At 45.3% G+C, this 18858-nt stretch overlaps 1 protein-coding gene and 1 long non-coding RNA gene across 3 annotated transcripts in view; both read right to left on the bottom strand.

The window, feature by feature from the left end:
- Positions 1 to 18858, bottom strand: part of LOC132461518 (uncharacterized) — a 76857-nt gene that overhangs the window by 48613 nt on the left and 9386 nt on the right. The gene's annotated exons all lie outside the window — the stretch shown is intronic.
- Positions 3631 to 14843, bottom strand: snx19a (sorting nexin 19a). Of its 2 annotated transcripts, XM_060056654.1 has the most exons (12): positions 13998 to 14840; positions 12168 to 13679; positions 11916 to 12066; positions 11445 to 11545; positions 11241 to 11360; positions 10712 to 10836; positions 10407 to 10497; positions 9662 to 9821; positions 9302 to 9425; positions 8018 to 8202; positions 7310 to 7397; positions 3631 to 5738 (listed from the first exon to the last, which is right to left on the bottom strand). In XM_060056654.1, exons 2-12 carry the CDS (start codon positions 13659 to 13661, stop codon positions 5609 to 5611), a joined length of 2769 nt encoding a protein of 922 aa, XP_059912637.1. In that variant the 5' UTR covers positions 13662 to 13679; positions 13998 to 14840; the 3' UTR covers positions 3631 to 5608. The 2 variants fall into 2 exon arrangements, 1 of the variants encoding a protein (XP_059912637.1); XR_009526624.1 differs by having other exon boundaries at positions 5678 to 5738; positions 7310 to 8202; positions 13998 to 14843.

The following is an 18858-nucleotide window of genomic DNA, read 5'->3' as shown; positions in this document are numbered from 1 at the left end:
CAACCAGCGCCAAGCCATTCGCCTTGCATCCACATGGCTATCTCAAATTCAAATCTGTTCCCGGCTTTCAACAAATCAAACATTTGCCCGACTAGAGAAGCATGGATATACACTATTTCTGCAGTAAATGTTTTGTGTGGTGTATCTTTAAACGCTTTCATTTCCACTATGACTACAGTATATAAATATCGTTTTTTCATATGATATAACTTATTTTCATGGAGTTTTGAGAAGCACCACTCATTTCATTGGTGAACAAACTTGGAATCCCATTAATTATTACCTCCACCAATCATGGTTGGTACATAGAGAAATATGTAACTTTTACCCAAAACTCTGTAGTTTGGCCAGAGAAGTTCATTGAGTGTAGCGAGCAACTAGAAATCAGGGCACACACGGTTATAAATTCAGCAATAATACTCAAAAAACACAATAAACAAAGTCACTTGGGCCTTATTAACAATCCTTTTTTCATAAAGAAAACAAACGTTTTCTTTATGAATAATTATTCATATGATTATAGTATTTTAATAATGCCAGTCGGAAAACTCTTGGAATATGAACTATGTCCAGGCTATGGAAAATATCTGTTTGTCTTTGAAGTGTATAACCTCTCTCCTGGTCACTAGAACACTATTTCGAACTTAGACTAGTAAAGAAATATAACCCTGGTAGACTAAAGGGGTAAAAACAGGACGGTTTCTACAGAGTGGTGCATGGTGAAGCAATCTGAGCGCTAAATTACGACAACTCACTTTTAGAGACACACAGATTCTCACGTGCACCTTTAGGTCAGTGTAGAGAGAAATAGAAAAAAAATAAACACACCTTGCATGCATGCGTCAAAAGCCATTATGGGAGACAACTCGGAACATATTTACCATTTGTCAGCTAAGGTTACCAATTAGGCCGTGTCACTAGTTGAACGCCTGCACTACTCTCCCTGCTGTGCTGGCAGTATATTTTCATTTATTGTTATTCAGGAATGATTATTATTTCAACATGGTATATAGACAGTTTCCTTTCCAAGGGAAACTGTCTATATGTGCCATGTTGAAATAATAAAATAAAAAAACCCACTTCAGACAAGTGGTCCATTGGTTATGGTAACCATTAGCAGTACAGGAGACCAAGACTTTCCACACTGCCCCCCCCCCCCCCCCCCCCGCCCTTCGGTCCAGAGTCCAGCGTAACTAGAGCAGCAGCTGCAGAGCGGAGGAGACAAGTGAGGCGAGGATGGGGGATATCACAGGAAGCAGAGCAGCAACACACATGCAATGACTGATAAAAAAGCATCGGAACATTTGCCCTGGTTTCCATCGCGCTGATCGCAAGGCGCTGCGGAGCCCAGAGTCACACGATGTGGAAAAAAAATAAAACCTGAAAAGAAGAAAAAGTTGGCCTGTTTGCGGAGGCCGGATCTCGACTGTACAGGAACATCCCCTGCTGGGGTAGCATTTTAGCAAGCACATGCGTGTTTGTGTATGTGTGTCTCTGTGTGCATGTGTGTGTGTGTGTGTGCCACATCTGGCCTTAACACAGCGCTAAGACGCTGCCAGCTTTTGAGGTTCAAAATCTTGCCTTTTTACGGCCATCTTGGACATATTACCCCCGCTGTGAGCTGAAACAGAGAATTCACAAGGATCATAGCAGGTAACTTGATTTATGGACAATAACGACCGTCAACAACAGCCTGCGATCTGCGCTACAACAACCACCTCGGCCGAGGCCTGAGAGCAACAGTCCTGAGTCAGGAACACGTCCTGGCCGCCGCTCCGCTTGTAGAGCCTGACCTGATGTGCATCAAGGCTGTGTAATTGAATCTGTTAGCCATTACTCTCTCTCTCTCTGTCACTCTCCGCTGTTGTGCTCTTGTGCAGATGTACTGCAAGGCCTTCAAGGTATTCTGACAGCCCGCCTCGATGACCTACGACCAGCTGTCTGCTTCGGGGAAAAAAAAAGGAAAAGGGAAAGAAACAACAACCCGGATAGCCAAAGCGTCGGCGAAAACACAAGCGCACGTTTCTCATACACAATGTGATTCTGTCCAAGTGCTACGTTACCCCCCACCTCGAGGAGACTCCGCCCTGTCCCCTTTAAGTAAGAGCAGAGGAAGAGGTGACACAATAACTAGGTCCCAAGTCCGACAGCACAGCTAAACAGCTTTATATCACTTGAGATATTGATTGGTTTTGTCATGCAATTGTCTTTATCCAAAGCAATTCACACTGAAGTAGCAGGTTTGGGTTAGGCTCATGGGTCCCTTCAGGTAGACAGAGGTCAGTGATACAACCCACAACCTTCTGGCTGAGAGTTGGAGAACCTGGCCACTACATTATCCTGTCCCTGCAGTATTATCCTCACGCATTATACAAATATGATAGCATGTAGCACATCCTATCAACATAGTGATGGCATGCAGTGTATCGTTAGCAATTAGCGTTGAAGGTACTGGAGAGTCATCATACTGATAGCCTACAGCGTAGCGTTAGCATGTTAGCGTTGAAGCTAATGGAGAGTCATCATACAGAGGGCCTACAGTGCAGCGTTAGCGTTGAAGCTAATGGAAAGTCATCATACTGGGTGCCTACAGCGCAGCGTTAGCATGTTTCCGTGGAAATACGGTCAACATGCAGATAAGTCACAACACAGGAAGGTGGGGGTGCGTACCTCCTGCTCACCTGGCCCGGGGACTGCGGTCTGAGTCATCAGTCACTCTCTCTTCTGGAGATAGTCCACCGCTATGGGACCTCTGACCCTGAGAAAGGGTCTCCCAAGGTTCACCGTGGTTTTGCATCGCAATGCACATTTGTATTATTGTAACTGTCCTGACACGTCTACAACTATGGACAAAGAACCGTTTTGTCCATAATTGCTTGCTGCATAAATGTTGTAATGTGTAAATTCCCAATAGGTAGACAAGCTCTCCTCTTGACCTATTGAGTTATGTGCACACCGGACTGCACACCAGTGATGATGCAGAACAATTCAACACTCGCTGTCATCGTATTTTTTTTATAACAGATGACAAGTATTGGGAGATAATGTAAAAATTAAACAATCATTCAACACCAAAATATTTTAAGGTTTACTCGAGGGGTAAGGCAAAAAGGATTTTCTTTTTGAAACATCCTGTTACAAAAACCTTGTTATGATGATCTCATGCTGAGTGTATTTCAAGTGTTTCTCCTCTTGTTGGGTGTGAAGAGTTGCGTTGTTTAAAACACTTCAACGTACGCCCCAAAAGGCATTGTTTGTCATCAAAGTGACTGAAAGAACAAAAGCAAGAGGATACGATGATGATGTTGTTGGCGTCAATAGGACGGGTTAAGGTCATAAAACACACCGAAAACAGATGGGAGTGATCAATTCAATTTAAGAAGCTCAGGTTGTCATCCTCAGCTGTCACTTACCATGTCTGAGGACAGTTAGACATAAACTCAACGTTTCCATTTTTTTTCAGTCAGTACACATTCAATAGGTCTAGATTTCCCTCTGTTGGACGTTTGGCCGCAGCACAGGTGATGAGCTTTGTAAAGAAGGGTCCTACCATAACTCTTAATGCACCACTCAAAAGTATGCAGCAAATGTAAAACATGAGTATTATGTTATGAGGAGCTGACTGCAATATTTTGTATTTGGTTTGTGTGTGTGTGTGTGTGTGTGTGTGTGTGTGTGTGTGTGTGTGTGTGTGTGTGTGTGTGTGTGTGTGTGTGTGTGTGTGTGTGTGTGTGTGTGTGTGTCGACTTATGTGCATGTGTGTGTGGGGGTGAGTTAGCAAATTTTTGTGTGTGTGTGTATAAATGTGTATGTGCATGTGTGGGTGAACATGAGTGTGTGTGTATGTGTATGTGTGTGTGTGTGTGCGCGTGCGCGTGCGTGTGTGTGTGTGTGTGTGTGTGTCGACTTATGTGTATGTGTGTGTGAGGGTGAGATAGCAAATTTTTGTGTGTGTGTCTGTGTGTGTGTCTGTGTCTGTGTGTGTGTGTGTGTGTGTGTGTGTGTGTGTGTGTGTGTGTGTGTGTGTGTGTGTGTGTGTGTGTGTGTGTGTGTGTGTGTGTGTGTGTGTGTGTGTGTGTGTGTGTGTGCATGCATGCATGCATGTGTGAGGGTAAAACGATCAAATTTAACTAAATTCAACTCAAGCTCAATCACTATTGCTAAGCCTCAAGGTCGATCTAGTTTCATCTGTGTCCCGATAGCGTCCGGTTGTCTACGATTCGCCAACGTTTCCCAAAGAAATTGAGGAAATATCGCAAGTGTTTTATTCCCGGACATCTAAGCCAAACTAAGGTCGGGAAGCGTGCGTGTATTCCATCGGGCTTACATTACTCAGTCCAAGGATGACGGCTACGACATGTCGATGCTGACCAACACAGTCTGGCCACTTGGAGCTGATTTTAATCACCGCCCTACTCTGTGTAATATACAGCCACTCTGATGTTGGCTGACACATCGTTTATATGCTGCCTTTGGCATTGGATGAGGACCTGGAAGCAATCATTCCCTCGCCGCTGCTCTCAGCGCTCCTCCTCGCCACGCTGGGGGTGAATATAATAACACAGAATGCAGTTTGTTTCTCTTTGTTCGCCAGACATTATACTAGGCTAACGGTAAAGTGATACAGGGTTTTAGGATTTCAAACAAACTGCCCTCGTAACACAATAAGCTAATGCCACAATTCCAAATCCTTGGAGTAAACAAGCCATAAAACCCACAACATATTTTTATGAGTGCTGAACTGTTGGAAACAACACCTTCAGGCACTTATCCTGAGTACTCAAAACAGTCTGAGGAGGAGGTCTGGTATACATAGATGCAGAGTTGCACTTTTTCTATAACTTGAAAGAATAAACTTTCTTCTATCCCTGAATTATAATAATTTTTGTATAACATATATTTTCCACAGCAACAGCCAGCCACAAGGGGAATATATAAAGGAAATGTATAGCAGTGATAGTGCTCTGTTGTAACAATAGTCCAGTGGTGATAAGTAATCACGAGTTAAAGAACTAACATAGCTCTCCTCCATGGGAGCGACCTCCGATAGTCGCGGTTCCGAAATCGCCCGATCTTATCCTCGATCCCAGAACACAGTAAGCTAGAGAAGCTGCTTAGTGCCTCCGCCGAAGCAGCTTAGGTCAGAGTATATTTCAGTGTATTCTACACATCAAGTAAATACGGTATTACAACTCCGTCATTGGACATACACCGAAAAGCAAGTCTGGAGGTTGTGATTGGCCCGGGGCAGTCGATGAGTCTTTAATAAATCTAAAGCAGCTGTCTCATCTCCAGACTGATCCTTTTCCTTCTGCTTGACCACTAGCTACTTCCAACTCGTCTCCTTGGAGGTACCAGGAACTAGCAACCGGACGTAGGGAATGGTTTTGGAACTCGCCCGCAGTCTGCCGTCAGCACTCTGGCGTCGTCGTTGGTGTACAATCAACACAATCAACGCCATCCGTTGTTACTGATTGTTTGCATAAAGGCTGTAGAGAGCCGAGGTTGGAGGTCCGTCTCCTGACAGTTCTGATTGGTCCAATGAGCTGTCTGGCTTCAATCTGGCTCAGCCCACCTCCACCCATGACAGAGGTCTGCCACCTGGTGCCTACAACGAATGCGCCTCCCTCGCACTGTAGTTGGACAGGCTGTTGAGGAGAGACCAACGGAAGGACTCGTCCGAGGACTCGGGGATCAGGAACTCCATCAACAGGTCACAGACACAGTACACCAAGTGTCTGCACAATGAAAACATAGATGGGCCAGAATCAGAGGGGGTTTCACACACCTCATAATCCATGATCACATATAAATAACAATATCATATTCATGAATGGGTCAGGATGCTCTAGTTATAAGGGACTGTTTTGCCGCTTTTCCACTGCATGGTACCAGCTCGACACGACTCGACTCGACTCGACTCAGCTCGCATTTTTTGCGTTTCCACCGCGAAAACATGGTATCTGGTACCTGAAGTGGCTGCTTTTTCTAGTACCGCCTCGCTCTAGGTTCCAAGCGAGCTGAGCCGATGCTAAAAGGTGACGTCGGCAGACGGCCGGCCACTGATTGGCCAGAGAGTGTGACGAAGTCACGAGAGCGACATGGCAACCATGCTGGTAACAGCCATAGCAGCGCCGCAGCCAACATATTCCACTTCTTCAACTTCTTCAACATGCCAGCTAATAATACGAACACGAATACCATCGCATCGATGTCCTCCATTGTTGTTAAGTGGGTTCTGTCCATGTGTGGGTTGTGTAGGTGTTGTTTGCGTCGCGTACAAAAATACGTCACAGCCCTTTCGCGCAGCCGACCCCGCCCACGTCCAGGAGGTACTATTTGCGGTGGAAAAGCACCCGTGCTGCGACCGTGTCGAGTCGTGTCGAGTCGTGTCGTGTCGAGTCGTGTCGAGTCGAGCTACATGTGCGGTGGAAAAGCGGCATTTGACTCCAAGATAACCAATGACTGCACTCTGAAGCAGTGATTCTCAACGGTTGTGTTTGAAGCCATAGCTGGTTCGTGATGGCTTTCTTAGTGAGTCGCAGAGCATATGCCAAAACTTACACCCCGTGCCCACTGCCTCCGTCAGTTGTCCGTTGCCCATTGACTTTGAATGGGGACGGACGCGCAATGCATTGTGGATCCGTCCGTTCAGTTGGAGCGTTCGCCACCGTCAGAAAGTTGAAAAATGTTCAACTTTTTCGGCAGCGACGGTTCCGTCATCCAATCAGATTGCGTATGCAAATTTAAGCACTGTGACGCGACTCGGGCTCTGACGATACTGGAAAGCGGGAAAGCGGGTCATCTTGCCTCGCAACAAGCAGGAAGAAGCGGGAAGAACCCGGCGAAGCGATTTGATTGGCTGACGGATGCCTCTGCAAAGACTACTCCCCCATCCGTCAGCCACGCCTTCCCACGTCCGTTGACTGACGGTGCAGTGGGCACGAGGCGTTAATCTTTAGAATGAAACCCATGAATGAACTAATGTTTTAAAATGTATTTATGTTTCAATGGCTTAATATTTAATTGAGTTTAGCCCGAATTGTTGTGCTTTTTGTTCGTTCCATGTTTTTAACAGTACGGTACATAAAGACATTGCTGATAACTGCAATATTGATTAACCAATGACACATGTTGGTCCTGACGCTAGACTTGTGGAGAACCAGTGGTCTCGATAACTGCAGGCATAACACTCCCTAACCGGCTCGTTGCTGACAGCTATCTAAAATTCACTGTAGACCGCTTTGGATAAAAGTGCCTTAAGAGACGATAGTCCTATACTTGGTGAAAGGACATCAGTGTTTCTCACTTGTTGATCTGATGGTCCTGGAGAGATTCCAGCATGGTCTCCAAGCTCAGTCTGTACTTCTCGTTTCCCAGCATGTCTCTGATGATCTCTGTTCACCACACACACACACACACACACACACACACACACACACACACACACACACACACACACACACACACACACACACACACACACACACACACACACACACACACACACACACATAGTGACAGAGGTTTAGAAATATTCAAACATATATATTTGGAAATCAGTTCACTCCATAAGAAATGTTATTCCTAGATGCGTGTTATAACAATCAATGAGCCTGATTCAAAATTGAAGAACAAACCATGAATCAAATGCCAAATGATTAATGTATAATGTATCATAGAATAATAAGCACATGAGTTTAACAGAATACAAATATATTTCCAGGTAAATTCGCCTATAATAATAGTCCAATAAATAAATACGAAAAATGCAGCCAATTAAAAACGACCTGTTTGACTTTGACGCGTCGGCACACACACACACACACACACACACACACACACACACACACACACACACACACACACACACACACACACACACGCGCGCACGCACACGCAAACACGCACACACACACACACACACACACACACACACACACACACACACACACACACACACACACACACACACACACACACACACACACACACACACACACACACACACACACACCCGGGAGCAGCTGAACGAGGCATTCCAGACACTGCTGTTTGGTGTGGAGCCTCTGGGAAGCGCTGCGCTCGGGCCGCGGCTGGGCCGGCAGCGTGCCGCCAGGCCACACGGCCTCCTGCAGCACCTGTAGGTAGAGCACCCAGCAGGGGGCGCTGGTTAGGCGCGCCACGGCCACATCCAGCCACCTATCATCCGCACGGGGAAGAGGAAGGTACACATACATTAGAGGATTAATCTATGTCTACAAAAGGATATATTCTTGTGTTTCTAGATGTGTTATTAGAGTAGTACACATATACTTAATTCTCTTAACATTCTGTAAATTGTTATAAATGTAATGAATGAATTAGGCTAACTGATAGCGATATGTACCAGGCGTATTATTTGTTACACGTGTACAATATGCCACCCTTTGTGACAACGGCTGGGAGAACTAATTTGGTAACTTTCAATCAGTTGTTCATTCTAGACCTCAGAATATCAGCTTTTCCTTGTTGGATTTCAATCCACTACCCCTTGCTTTCAGGTGGAAACTAAAAACCATTACTGAAAGACAGAAACCGAGTAGATGCCAATACGTTGGTGAACAGAAGCTAGCATGTGAAAACCTAGATGCATCGGCTGTATCTGTTCTCCCCGCTGCCAGACCAAATCGGCCCAGTTAGCCGTGCCTAGAAGGCCGGTTCTTCTTCAACCTAGTGTTTTAGGATGTAGGCTACTACTCCTTTTAAGTTTAAACGATCTGCAGTCTATGGTTTCAACTTATATTGAAGAACTTAAAACGTGGTGAGTAGCCTACTTGATCACTTGTTGTGAGTACACTCGTATTATGCATATATATTATTTTTTCATATTTTCTTTTTAACGTGTCTGACTGCTGTCGTGTTTTCCGTACCCCTCACTAATTTAAACGGAGAACACCAGAGAAGGTCAATGTCGATTCAAAGTCAGAAATGTTCATGAACGCCAGTTTAAAATTACTTAAAAAAAAAAAAAACACAGGGTATAATAATCGGTTCTGGTGTTAAAAGATTTGCAATTCTTGGCAACTGCGGTCAAATGTGTCAGAAAGTCAGAAAAAAACGGAGTATGAAAAGTTTTTCATTTTAAGCACGTTTTTTAATAGCGCAACAGTGACACCTGGCGGACTTCCAAGGCTCTATTTTTCACTGCGTTGCACAGTCGGATATTAAACTACAATTATGCAATCCGTAAAATTCTAATTGCTCAAGCATGTAGATGAACAAAGAACTTTTTATTTCAGAGAACCAAAAAGTAGCAGACCTCTCGATGAAAGTGCCGAACAGCAGGCGTATGGCCTTCTGGACGTTCTCTGTGCACAGCCAGCTCCAGTTGTCCTCCATCAGCAGACACATGATGTTCAGCACCACATCCGCCACCGCAGTGTCTGATATGCACACACACACACACACACACACACACACACACACACACACACACACACACACACACACACACACACACACACACACACACACACACACACACACACACACACACACACACACACAGCATCCACACATTTGCTTTAGAAAATAGAACATAGAGAAGACATGTAGTGTATCAAGAACACTAGATAACAGTGCTCAACAAGTTTTAAATAAGGATCAGACGATGATCAACCTGTTCCGCGGGGCTTCACTGAGGTCCGGCGGACGCTGAGGTCCTCTGTGCTCCTGCTCCTGGGACGCCTGCTTGCTCTGGTCTCTCTGGGCGTACACACCAGTCTCTCCTGCTCCTGGGTGAAGCGCTCCAGCCCGGCCAGGGACAGACCGTTCAGGACCTGCCTCGGGCGGGAGACCAGAGAGGACAACAGCAGCGGGGTTGAATGCACAACAATTATCCTCTCAGAGCCCAACTCCCAATCAGTAATTGAAAGAACTCCCGTACTCTTTTAAAATTCTCTCTCTCTCTCTCTCTCCTTCTCTCTCTCTCTCTCTCCCCCTCTCTCTCTCTCTCTCTCTCTCTCCCCTCTCTCTCTCTCTCTCTCTCTCTCTCTCTCTCTCTCTCTCTCTCTCTCTCTCTCTCTCTCTCTCTCTCCCAGTCTTAACCCCCTCTCTCTCTCTCTCTCTCTCTCTCTCTCCCAGTCTTAACCCCCTCTCTCTCTCTCTCTCTCTCTCTCTCTCTCTCTCTCTCTCTCTCTCTCTCTCTCTCTCTCTCTCTCTCTCTCTCTCTCTCTCTCTCTCTCTCTCTCTCTCTCTCTCTCTCTCTCTCTCTCTCTCTCTCTGATGCACAAGGCACTCCTCAGCACCGTGTCAACAGCAGTCAGACAGTGAACACAATTGTGGCTTTTCTCACAGCATGAAGTTCAAATCACAAATGAAAAAATTAACTAATCTACCAAAGGTAGATTAGTTTGTAAACTCACAGTGCAGCCTTCACTGAAGCAGTAGGACACTTTAGGTTCCAACTCAGGGATGTTGAGAGTAGGGGAGATTTTACTGGGGAAGCGCAACCTCCTGATACGTCACAACATACAGATAAACAAACATGTGAACAAACGGATAAACCAACAAGGCCGATAGAGAAACAGGTAGACAGACGTAAAAATAAATGAGCCTTGGCTTTAGTGTATCTCCAACCAAATTGGGTCTGAAAACACAGAAATTCATGCAGCATTTGCATGCACATTGTTGATGCCAATAACACAAACACTGATTTCCAACACTCAACTGTAAACTGTATTTTCTGTTGTCCACCGTCCTTCCGTCCGCGTCCCCCTCCAGGTCCTCGGTGGGGCTGGGGGGCTCGCAGCGGGGGAACGCCGTCTTCAGCGTGTCCAGAGCGTTCACCACCATCTCCGGGGGCAGGTGGAGAAGAGGGAGGTTTTTTAGGATGATTGTAGAACACGTATGGTTCGTGATTAAGTCCAATGTACGGCGGACTCTGATCGACATCTTGTCTTACTGTCTTTAGCACTACAAAAAGGTTTCAATGCTACCCGCTCAAAGGTAGCATTCAAAGATGTGATAGAATTAATTGAAAGACAAATTGAAGACATTACAAATAATGTATTTAAAGAATAGGTTATACATACTAAATAATTAATGTAAAATTATTATATTCTTTATTTATTATATCATTATTATTATAGTTTTGTTAATGAATGAGTTATTTTAGTTCAGCAGTTAACGTTTTAATTACTACTTCTAACACAACTACGGATGCTGCTACATTTCCATCCATAAGGCTTCCCTCTCACCTTATCGATTCTAGATTTAGCCAAGGGTCTTTTGTCAAAGGACCCACCGCAGTCTGTGTGGAGAGCCAGGAACTCCCGCATGTCCTCGCTGTTGGCCGTCTCAGGGATGCTGCAGAGTTGCTATAGGGGGAAGAGCCCAACTCAGGATACATGACACGTCCACACAGGAAGTAAGACGTGCATGATTATTAAATTCTCCCTCACTTTGAGGAATGTATCCAGCTGGCCTTTGCGACTCTCTGCCTTGTCGAGGTCAGCGTTGCTGAACGGGAGGTCCGGGAACAGTTTCTTAGGGCCTTTGATATCTTGAATGAAGATTAAAACGAAAAAGAACACTGACACAACCAGAAATGTAGTTATTACACTAGGCCCTGAGGCAGAGTATCTGTTCTTTTTATCAAACTACGGTGTATGGTCTTTTAAAGACTCTATGTTTTGTGTACTTCATACAAAACTATGGAGCATTGTTTTAAAGGCTTTGCTTTAGATGAGTATTGTTTGCACCACTTTAAAGTTTGTCTGTTCTTTATATGAAACTATGGAGTATTGTTTTTAACACCCTTAATTTGTCTATTCTTTGTATAAAACTATGGAGTATTGTTTAAACACTTAGTGCATCTAAACTCTGTTTAGAACTATGGTGATTAGCTTTTAGAGGCTCTTAAGCTAATGTACTTTTGATGAACTTCTTGAGTTCCGGCCTCTCTTCCAGACGGGTTTGTAAGTTGAGGAACTCGCTGTAACGGCGGTTGACCGTGTGTGAGGTTGCGTGCGGGGTCGCGGGCTGCAAAAGACTCTGGCACTCAGAGTCCACCACGGCCTCGTACTGTCGGACAGAGGGAGCAGTCAGAGAAAAACACTCATCACCAGGACGTGAATCAGCACGTATCTGAACGTGGGCTATGGCTATGGAGACGAGGCTCGTACCTTCACGATGTAGAGTGTGTAGGGATGGCTGCTGTTGCCTCGTTGCTCTTTGGCTGTGCTGGTGCCGGCGATTTGTACATTCTGGATGCTAATGTGTGTTACGTTGCTGCGGTTGGGCACCTCAAAGGTGTAGTGGATCTGGGGCAGACCCAATCCTCTCGAGGGAGAGGCGGGAGGTGGTTCTTGACCAATCCCCGCCGGCCAATGGGAGACCTCCGACACCCCCATCGGCTTGGTCTCCAGGCTCCGCAGGGGCGGGAAGCAGCCGGGGGCCTCCTCGTCCTTGAGGGCCGTCGCATTGCAGAAATTGGCGGGAGGAGCGCAGTCGCAGAAGCCCTCCTCCTCGTCCTCTGACTCGCTCTGGGTCAGCCACTCCGCCGAGAACACTTTGGACTCGGACGGTCGGTCGGACTCGGCGTAGAGGCGATTGGCGCGCGAGGGCGAGAGACCCGCGCGGCAGACCTCCGCGTTCTCGGCGCTCGTCAGGCCGACGGCGCCGCCCGGCGACAGATCTCGGCGGCGGGCGGGGCCGTCGGAGGCCTCGGGGTCATCCGTGTCGGAGAGGCTGAAGGAGGGGCCGCTTCGGTCGGAGGAGAGCGAGCAGCAGGTGGCCCAGGACTCGTGCTGCCCCGGTCTCCCGTAGAGACCGTCCACCGCCTCGCCGTCCGGCGGGGGCTCCCTGGCCTTGGTGAAGACGTCCACGATGGTCTGGTAGAGCCAGTCGGGGTCGGACACGCGGCCGATGACCGACAGCAGCACGTTGCAGGTGATGAGCTCCGACACCATGTACCCCCCCGTGGGGGACTCCATGTGGGGGTAGGGCACCAGCACGTGCAGCGCCACGTTGACCAGCGCGCGGGAGTAGCTGGCCTCGGCCGCCGCGCTCCGCAGGCTGGGGTGAGGCGCGCGGTTGGCCTGGCTGTACAGCCGCCACAGGCTGCCCGGCTCCTTGGCTCCCTCCCCTGCCTCCGCCTGCGTCTTCCTGGCCGCCATGTAGCTCTGCAGGTGGCCGCCGCACAGCTCCAGCAGCCTCTGCACCAGCGCCTTGCGGTCCAGCCGCCGGGCGCGCTCCTTCAGCTCCGTCACCGACTCCAGCATGGTGGCGCGCACCTGCCGCTCAAACTCGCCGTCCAGTGAGTCGGGCAGCAGGGTGCGGTACCAGGACGACACAAAGTCCCGCACCGCCTTGTGCACGGCGCCGTGGATCTCGTGGTCGAGCCGGTGCTCGTCCTCCGCCGAGGGCAGCGGCGGCTGGGACTTGCCCAGGGGCAGGAAGTGCTCCAGGTGCAGGAGGCTGTTGGCGTCGAGGGCAGCCCGGGATCCCAGCCAGCCCCCCAGGACCACCAGCAGGCTGGTGAAGACGCAGAGCAGCCAGACGTTGACTAGCAGGTGGAAGAGGACCAGCCAGGCTACCAGAGCCGCCAGCAGCAGCAGCTTCCTCTGGCACAGCGACTCCGACAGCACCCAGGTGCCCGGGCGTTTGGGTGGAGCCATTGGTCCGATGGAATGGGACTTTAACAACACAAGCCGTCATGGTTCAAATCCAAGTCATATCAGGCATTTGTTATTGTGGTTATGTTGCAATTACATTTTCTATATTCAGTTTTTGTCGTTTACTGCCTTTCAAGGTAAGTCACTGTTGGTCACAATCTCCTCAAATAACAAACGACAATCTGGTTGCTTGGTAGCTATCCAGATCCACCATTAGATAGCTAGTGTCCTGACTATAGCCAACCCAGTAGGTGCAGCAGCTCTCACACACACACACACACACACACACACACACAAGGAGGAGGGCCTTACTATTTGATCATAAATAATAAACCATACCTGTAGATGTACAGAAGCACTCAAACTGGAAGATACAGGAAAAACATAGCGCTAGAGGAAGCCACTCCTAGACAGAGTAGCTCTTCCTAATCCTGTAACATAGATTAACACACTAATCTACTGGGTTAACACCAGACGTGTCTCACATGTCCACAAAAGGGGAGGGTCTGCCCTCCAAGCAAAGGCCATTTAGAAATATAACACTGCTATTACTATTACTGCTACTATTAGTACTATAAGGCTACTACTACTACTACTGCTACAACTGGGGGTCTCACAGTTGCTCTCTATTTCTCATTTCTGGTCTTGCTCAAATTCTAATTGAAATTGAAATTATTGGCGGGAACGTTTTTTTTGTGTAAATGTGCAAATGGCATATAAATATAAATAATGTAATTGGGGTGGAAACTTATTCAAGCTACTTCCATTTACCTTCCATTTTACTTTTAATTTACTTATAATAAATATTGGTACTTTGAAAAGAGTTGTCTGTTGGCAATTTGCCCTTCATCCAAAGCTGAAAACCAGTCACTAATGAAGACCATTCTTCTGATTCCCATGCCTCAAACAGGCCCCCGAGTGCCACTATGTGATGTTAACAATAGTACAGACTCAGGATCGCTGAGCTTTTCATCATCTGGAGGGGGGAAGGCCACAGTTCACACAGGTTTCCGGGCATTGTAACAGGTGATGGACACACAACCAGGGGGCAGAAGAATAGACAAGGGATGGAACAGCATAGAGACGGCAAGATGGCAAGGATATGTTGTGGTGTGTTATCTGGGTTAATCACAAAAGTGAGGGATAAAACCTTTTTATATTGTCTCACTCATAACACAGAATACAGTTGGATCCAAGATTGGAGTTGTAATCGAATGATTTGTATGCACATACAGCAGGAATTCAGATATTTGTAGCCTATAATATGTTATATTGGCCATTTGGACGTAGCTATCCATTCCTTTTCAGAAATAACAGGGATCCAGTTTCCCCATTAGTGAGATTTCATTTGTTTCTCTAATCTGTGTAGGAGTCTATCGATATAAGTGACGATGCCTGCCAGATCTTGCCACATCCCCAGCCCGCATTAGGATTATTTTAGTACAATTTTAAGATTTTCTAATCAATATAACAAAAGGAGGTTTGATGTCCTGTCATCTCATTTTGCCTGAATATGGAGGGGGTGGGACCGAAATAGGGGGGGGGGGCGGTTGCACTTTACATCTACACTTTAAAGTGTAAACCTCTGCTTCGGCTTGCATTCAAACACTATGAGATAAAGGTAAAAGTAATGTTGGGCAGTTCCAATAAAGAGGGGTCCGTGTTCTCCCCATCCACAACAACTTTCCTATATTTTTTAAGTTGTTGTGTATGAGTGTTATAATTAGGCCTACTGATAATTGATAATAATAATACTGGGTTAGGGTTAGTATCTTTCCCAACATGGTTAGGTTTAGGAATTAGGGAAGAGACGGGTATGGTTTAGGTATTAGGTGAGGGATGGTTGGAATTACTTTAGACATGGGTAAGAAATTGTTATTTTTCGGAATGAGGAAAGAAATGGATATGTCTAGGTATAAGGTTAGCGATGTATTCGATTAGCGATGTTATGATAAGGAATAAGGTAAGAGATGGTTTAGTTTAGGTAATATTTAGAAAGGGTGATGCATCACGCTGAAGTAGCACGAACTAAACCCCTTGAGGGTGATGCAGAACAACGATGCGGGCAGAGGGCTCCTTCCATAAACCCAGGGTTGTGTACATTGTACAGTATCCCTTACTTCCATGTATAGTGTGTGTGTGTGTGTGTGTGTGTGTGTGTGTGTGTGTCTGTGTGTGTGTGTGTGTGTGTGTGTGTGTGTGTGTGTGTGTGTGTGTGTGTGTGTGTGTGTGTGTGTGTGTGTGTGTGTGTGTTTACGCACTGAATCTTAAAAATAAGCATTCATTGAATTGCAGCCTTTCAAGTGAAATTACAATGAAATGTCTTTCGGTTACATACTTTCCTGAATCCGTACAATGTGTTTCAAAATCGTGCATTTTGGATGCAGGCAGCGCAGCCTCCGTCGATGTTGTTGCGTTACCTAACAGCATTACGTCACACTATGCCAGCGGGCTGCGCGTAGGATCTACTGCGCAGCAGCAACAGAACTATCATGCGTTCGTAAGTCATCGGAAGGGTTTTGTTTGTTCGACGCAGTATCATCATGGCACCTGTGAAGATGGACAGTCCAGGTAGGCATATTTTACATCCGAAAAGCTTGTGTTGTCATTCTCATCCCAATAGCAGGCCTGTTTAAAATAGCCTTGAACTTGATGGTTTCCCCAGCGGGCTACTTGCTAATTCTTGTTGATGGGTTCGTCTATGTACATCGATCGTTTTATGTTGATTTGATATAACATTGTGCCACGAATATAAAGAACATTTTATGTACATATTCCTTTAAAATGTTACATTGGCAATTCTCCAGCTGTAGTTATGATACAGTTGGATTTACCACATGTTTTCATGCTGAGCTGGAAGAAAGATGCAGCATTAATGGTTTGGAATAATTTTGCATTGTTCCATCAATCAATTAGGCCTACTAATAACTAAAAAGTAGTCGTATTTCGTACCATAGAATACAAACAGGTTCTGAGAGAGCAGGGGGGTATACCACGAACCTCTCACATGAAAAAATTCTATAGTTTACTATAGTAAATAAACTATAGTATACCCTATATATACTATAGTAAATATTGTGTTTTTGAACCTTACTATAGTAGTTTTACTACAGTAAACTATAGTATACTACAGAAAATTCTATAGTTTACTATAGTAAATATAAATAAACTATAGTATACAGAAAATATACTCAGAAAATTAGAATATTGTGATAAAGTTCTTTATTTGCTGTAATGCAATTAAAAAAAACAAAAATGTCACATTCTGGATTCATTACACATCAACTGAAATATTGCAAGCCTTTTATTATTTTAATATTGCTGATTATGGCATACAGCTTAAGAAAACTCAAATCCTATCTCAAAAAATTTGAATATTTCCTCAGACCAAGTAAAAACAGCAAAACAAAATCAAACATTTGAAAATGTCAATTAATGCACTCAGTACTTGGTTTGGAATCCTTTTGTACGGATTACTGCATCAATGCCGCGTGGCATGGAGGCAATCAGCCTGTGGCATTGCTGAGGTGTTATGGATGCCCAGGATGCTTCAATAGCGGCCTTTAGCTCATTTGCATTATTGGGTCTGGTGTCTCTCTGCTTCTTCTTCACAATACCCCACAAATTCTCTATGGGGTTCAGGTCAGGGGAGTTGGCAGGCCAATCGAGGAAAGTAATGCCATGGTCAGTACACCAGTTACTGGTGGTTTTGGCACTGTGGGCAGGTGCCAGATCATGCTGGAAAATGAAATCATCATCTCCATAGAGCTTTTTTAACAGATGGAAGCATGTAGTGCTCTAAAATCTCTTGGTACACAGCTGCATTGACTCTGCACTTGATGAAACACAGCGGACCAACACCAGCAGCTGACATGGCTCCCCAAACCATTGCTGACTGTGGGAACTTCACACTGGATTTCAAGCAACTTGGATTTTGCTCCTCTCCAGCCTTCCTCCAGACTCTAGCGCCTTGACTTCCAAATGAAATACAAACCTTGCTTTCGTCTGAAAACAGGACTCTGGACCACTCTGCAACTGTCCAGTGCTTCTTTTCCATAGCCCAAGTCAGACGCTTCTTCCATTGTCTTGAGTTCAGGAGTGGCTTGACCATGGGAATACGGCTATTGTAGCCCATTTCCCGGACACGTCTGTGAACAGTGGCTTTTGATACCTGGACTCCAGCTTCAGTCCACTGTCTTTGAAGCTCCCCCAAATTCTGGAAGCGGCTCTTCTTCACAATGCTGTTAAGGCTGCGGTCCTCTCTCTTGGTTGTGCAGCGTTTCCTGCCACATTTCCTCCTTCCAACAGACTTTTTGTGAATGTGCTTTGAAACTGTACTCTGTGAACAGCCTGCTCTTTTGGAAATTTCTTTTTGTGTCTTACCCTCCTGATGGAGGGTGTCAATGATGGTCCTCTGGACAGCAGTCAGGTCAGCAGTCTTCCCCATACTTGTGATTTAGTTTACTGAACCAAGCTGAGTGTTTTTAAAGGCTCAGGGAAACCCTTGCAGGTGTTTCGAGTTAATTAGACGATTCAAGTGATTAGTTAAATAGCCTGCTATTATACTTTTTCATGATATTCTAATATTTTGAGATAGGATATTTGAGTTTTCTTAAGCTGTATGCCATAATCAGCAATATTAAAACGACAAAAGGCTTGCAATATTTCAGTTGATGTGTAATGAATCCAGAATGTATGACATTTTCATGTTTTTAGTTGCATTACAGAAAATAAAGGACTTTATCACAATATTCTAATTTTCTGAGACAGTCCTGTATACTATAGTAAATATTGTAGTGTTTTCGAACCTTACTAAAGTAGTTTTACTACAGTAAACTATAGTATACTACAGAAAATTCTATAGTTTACTATAGTAAATAAACTATAGTATACCCTATATATACTATAGTAAATATTGTAGTGTTTTTGAACCTTACTATAGTAGTTTTACTACAGTAAACTATAGTATACTACAGAAAATTCTAGTTTACTATCGTAAATAAACTACAGTACACCCTATATATACTATAGTAAATATTGTAGTGTTTTTTAACCTTACTACAGTAGTTTTACTACAGTAAACATAGTATACTACATAAAACTGCAGTTTTATTAGTACAGTATACCACATATATACTACTACAGTAAACTATAGTATACTACAGAAAACTGCAGTTTTATTACTACAGTATACTACATT

Source organism: Gadus macrocephalus, chromosome 7 (genome assembly GCF_031168955.1).
Source record: "Gadus macrocephalus chromosome 7, ASM3116895v1".
Taxonomy (NCBI): domain Eukaryota; kingdom Metazoa; phylum Chordata; class Actinopteri; order Gadiformes; family Gadidae; genus Gadus; species Gadus macrocephalus.
The sequence above is the reverse complement of the archived record's forward strand: the minus strand, read 5'-3'. Positions and strand labels throughout refer to the sequence as shown.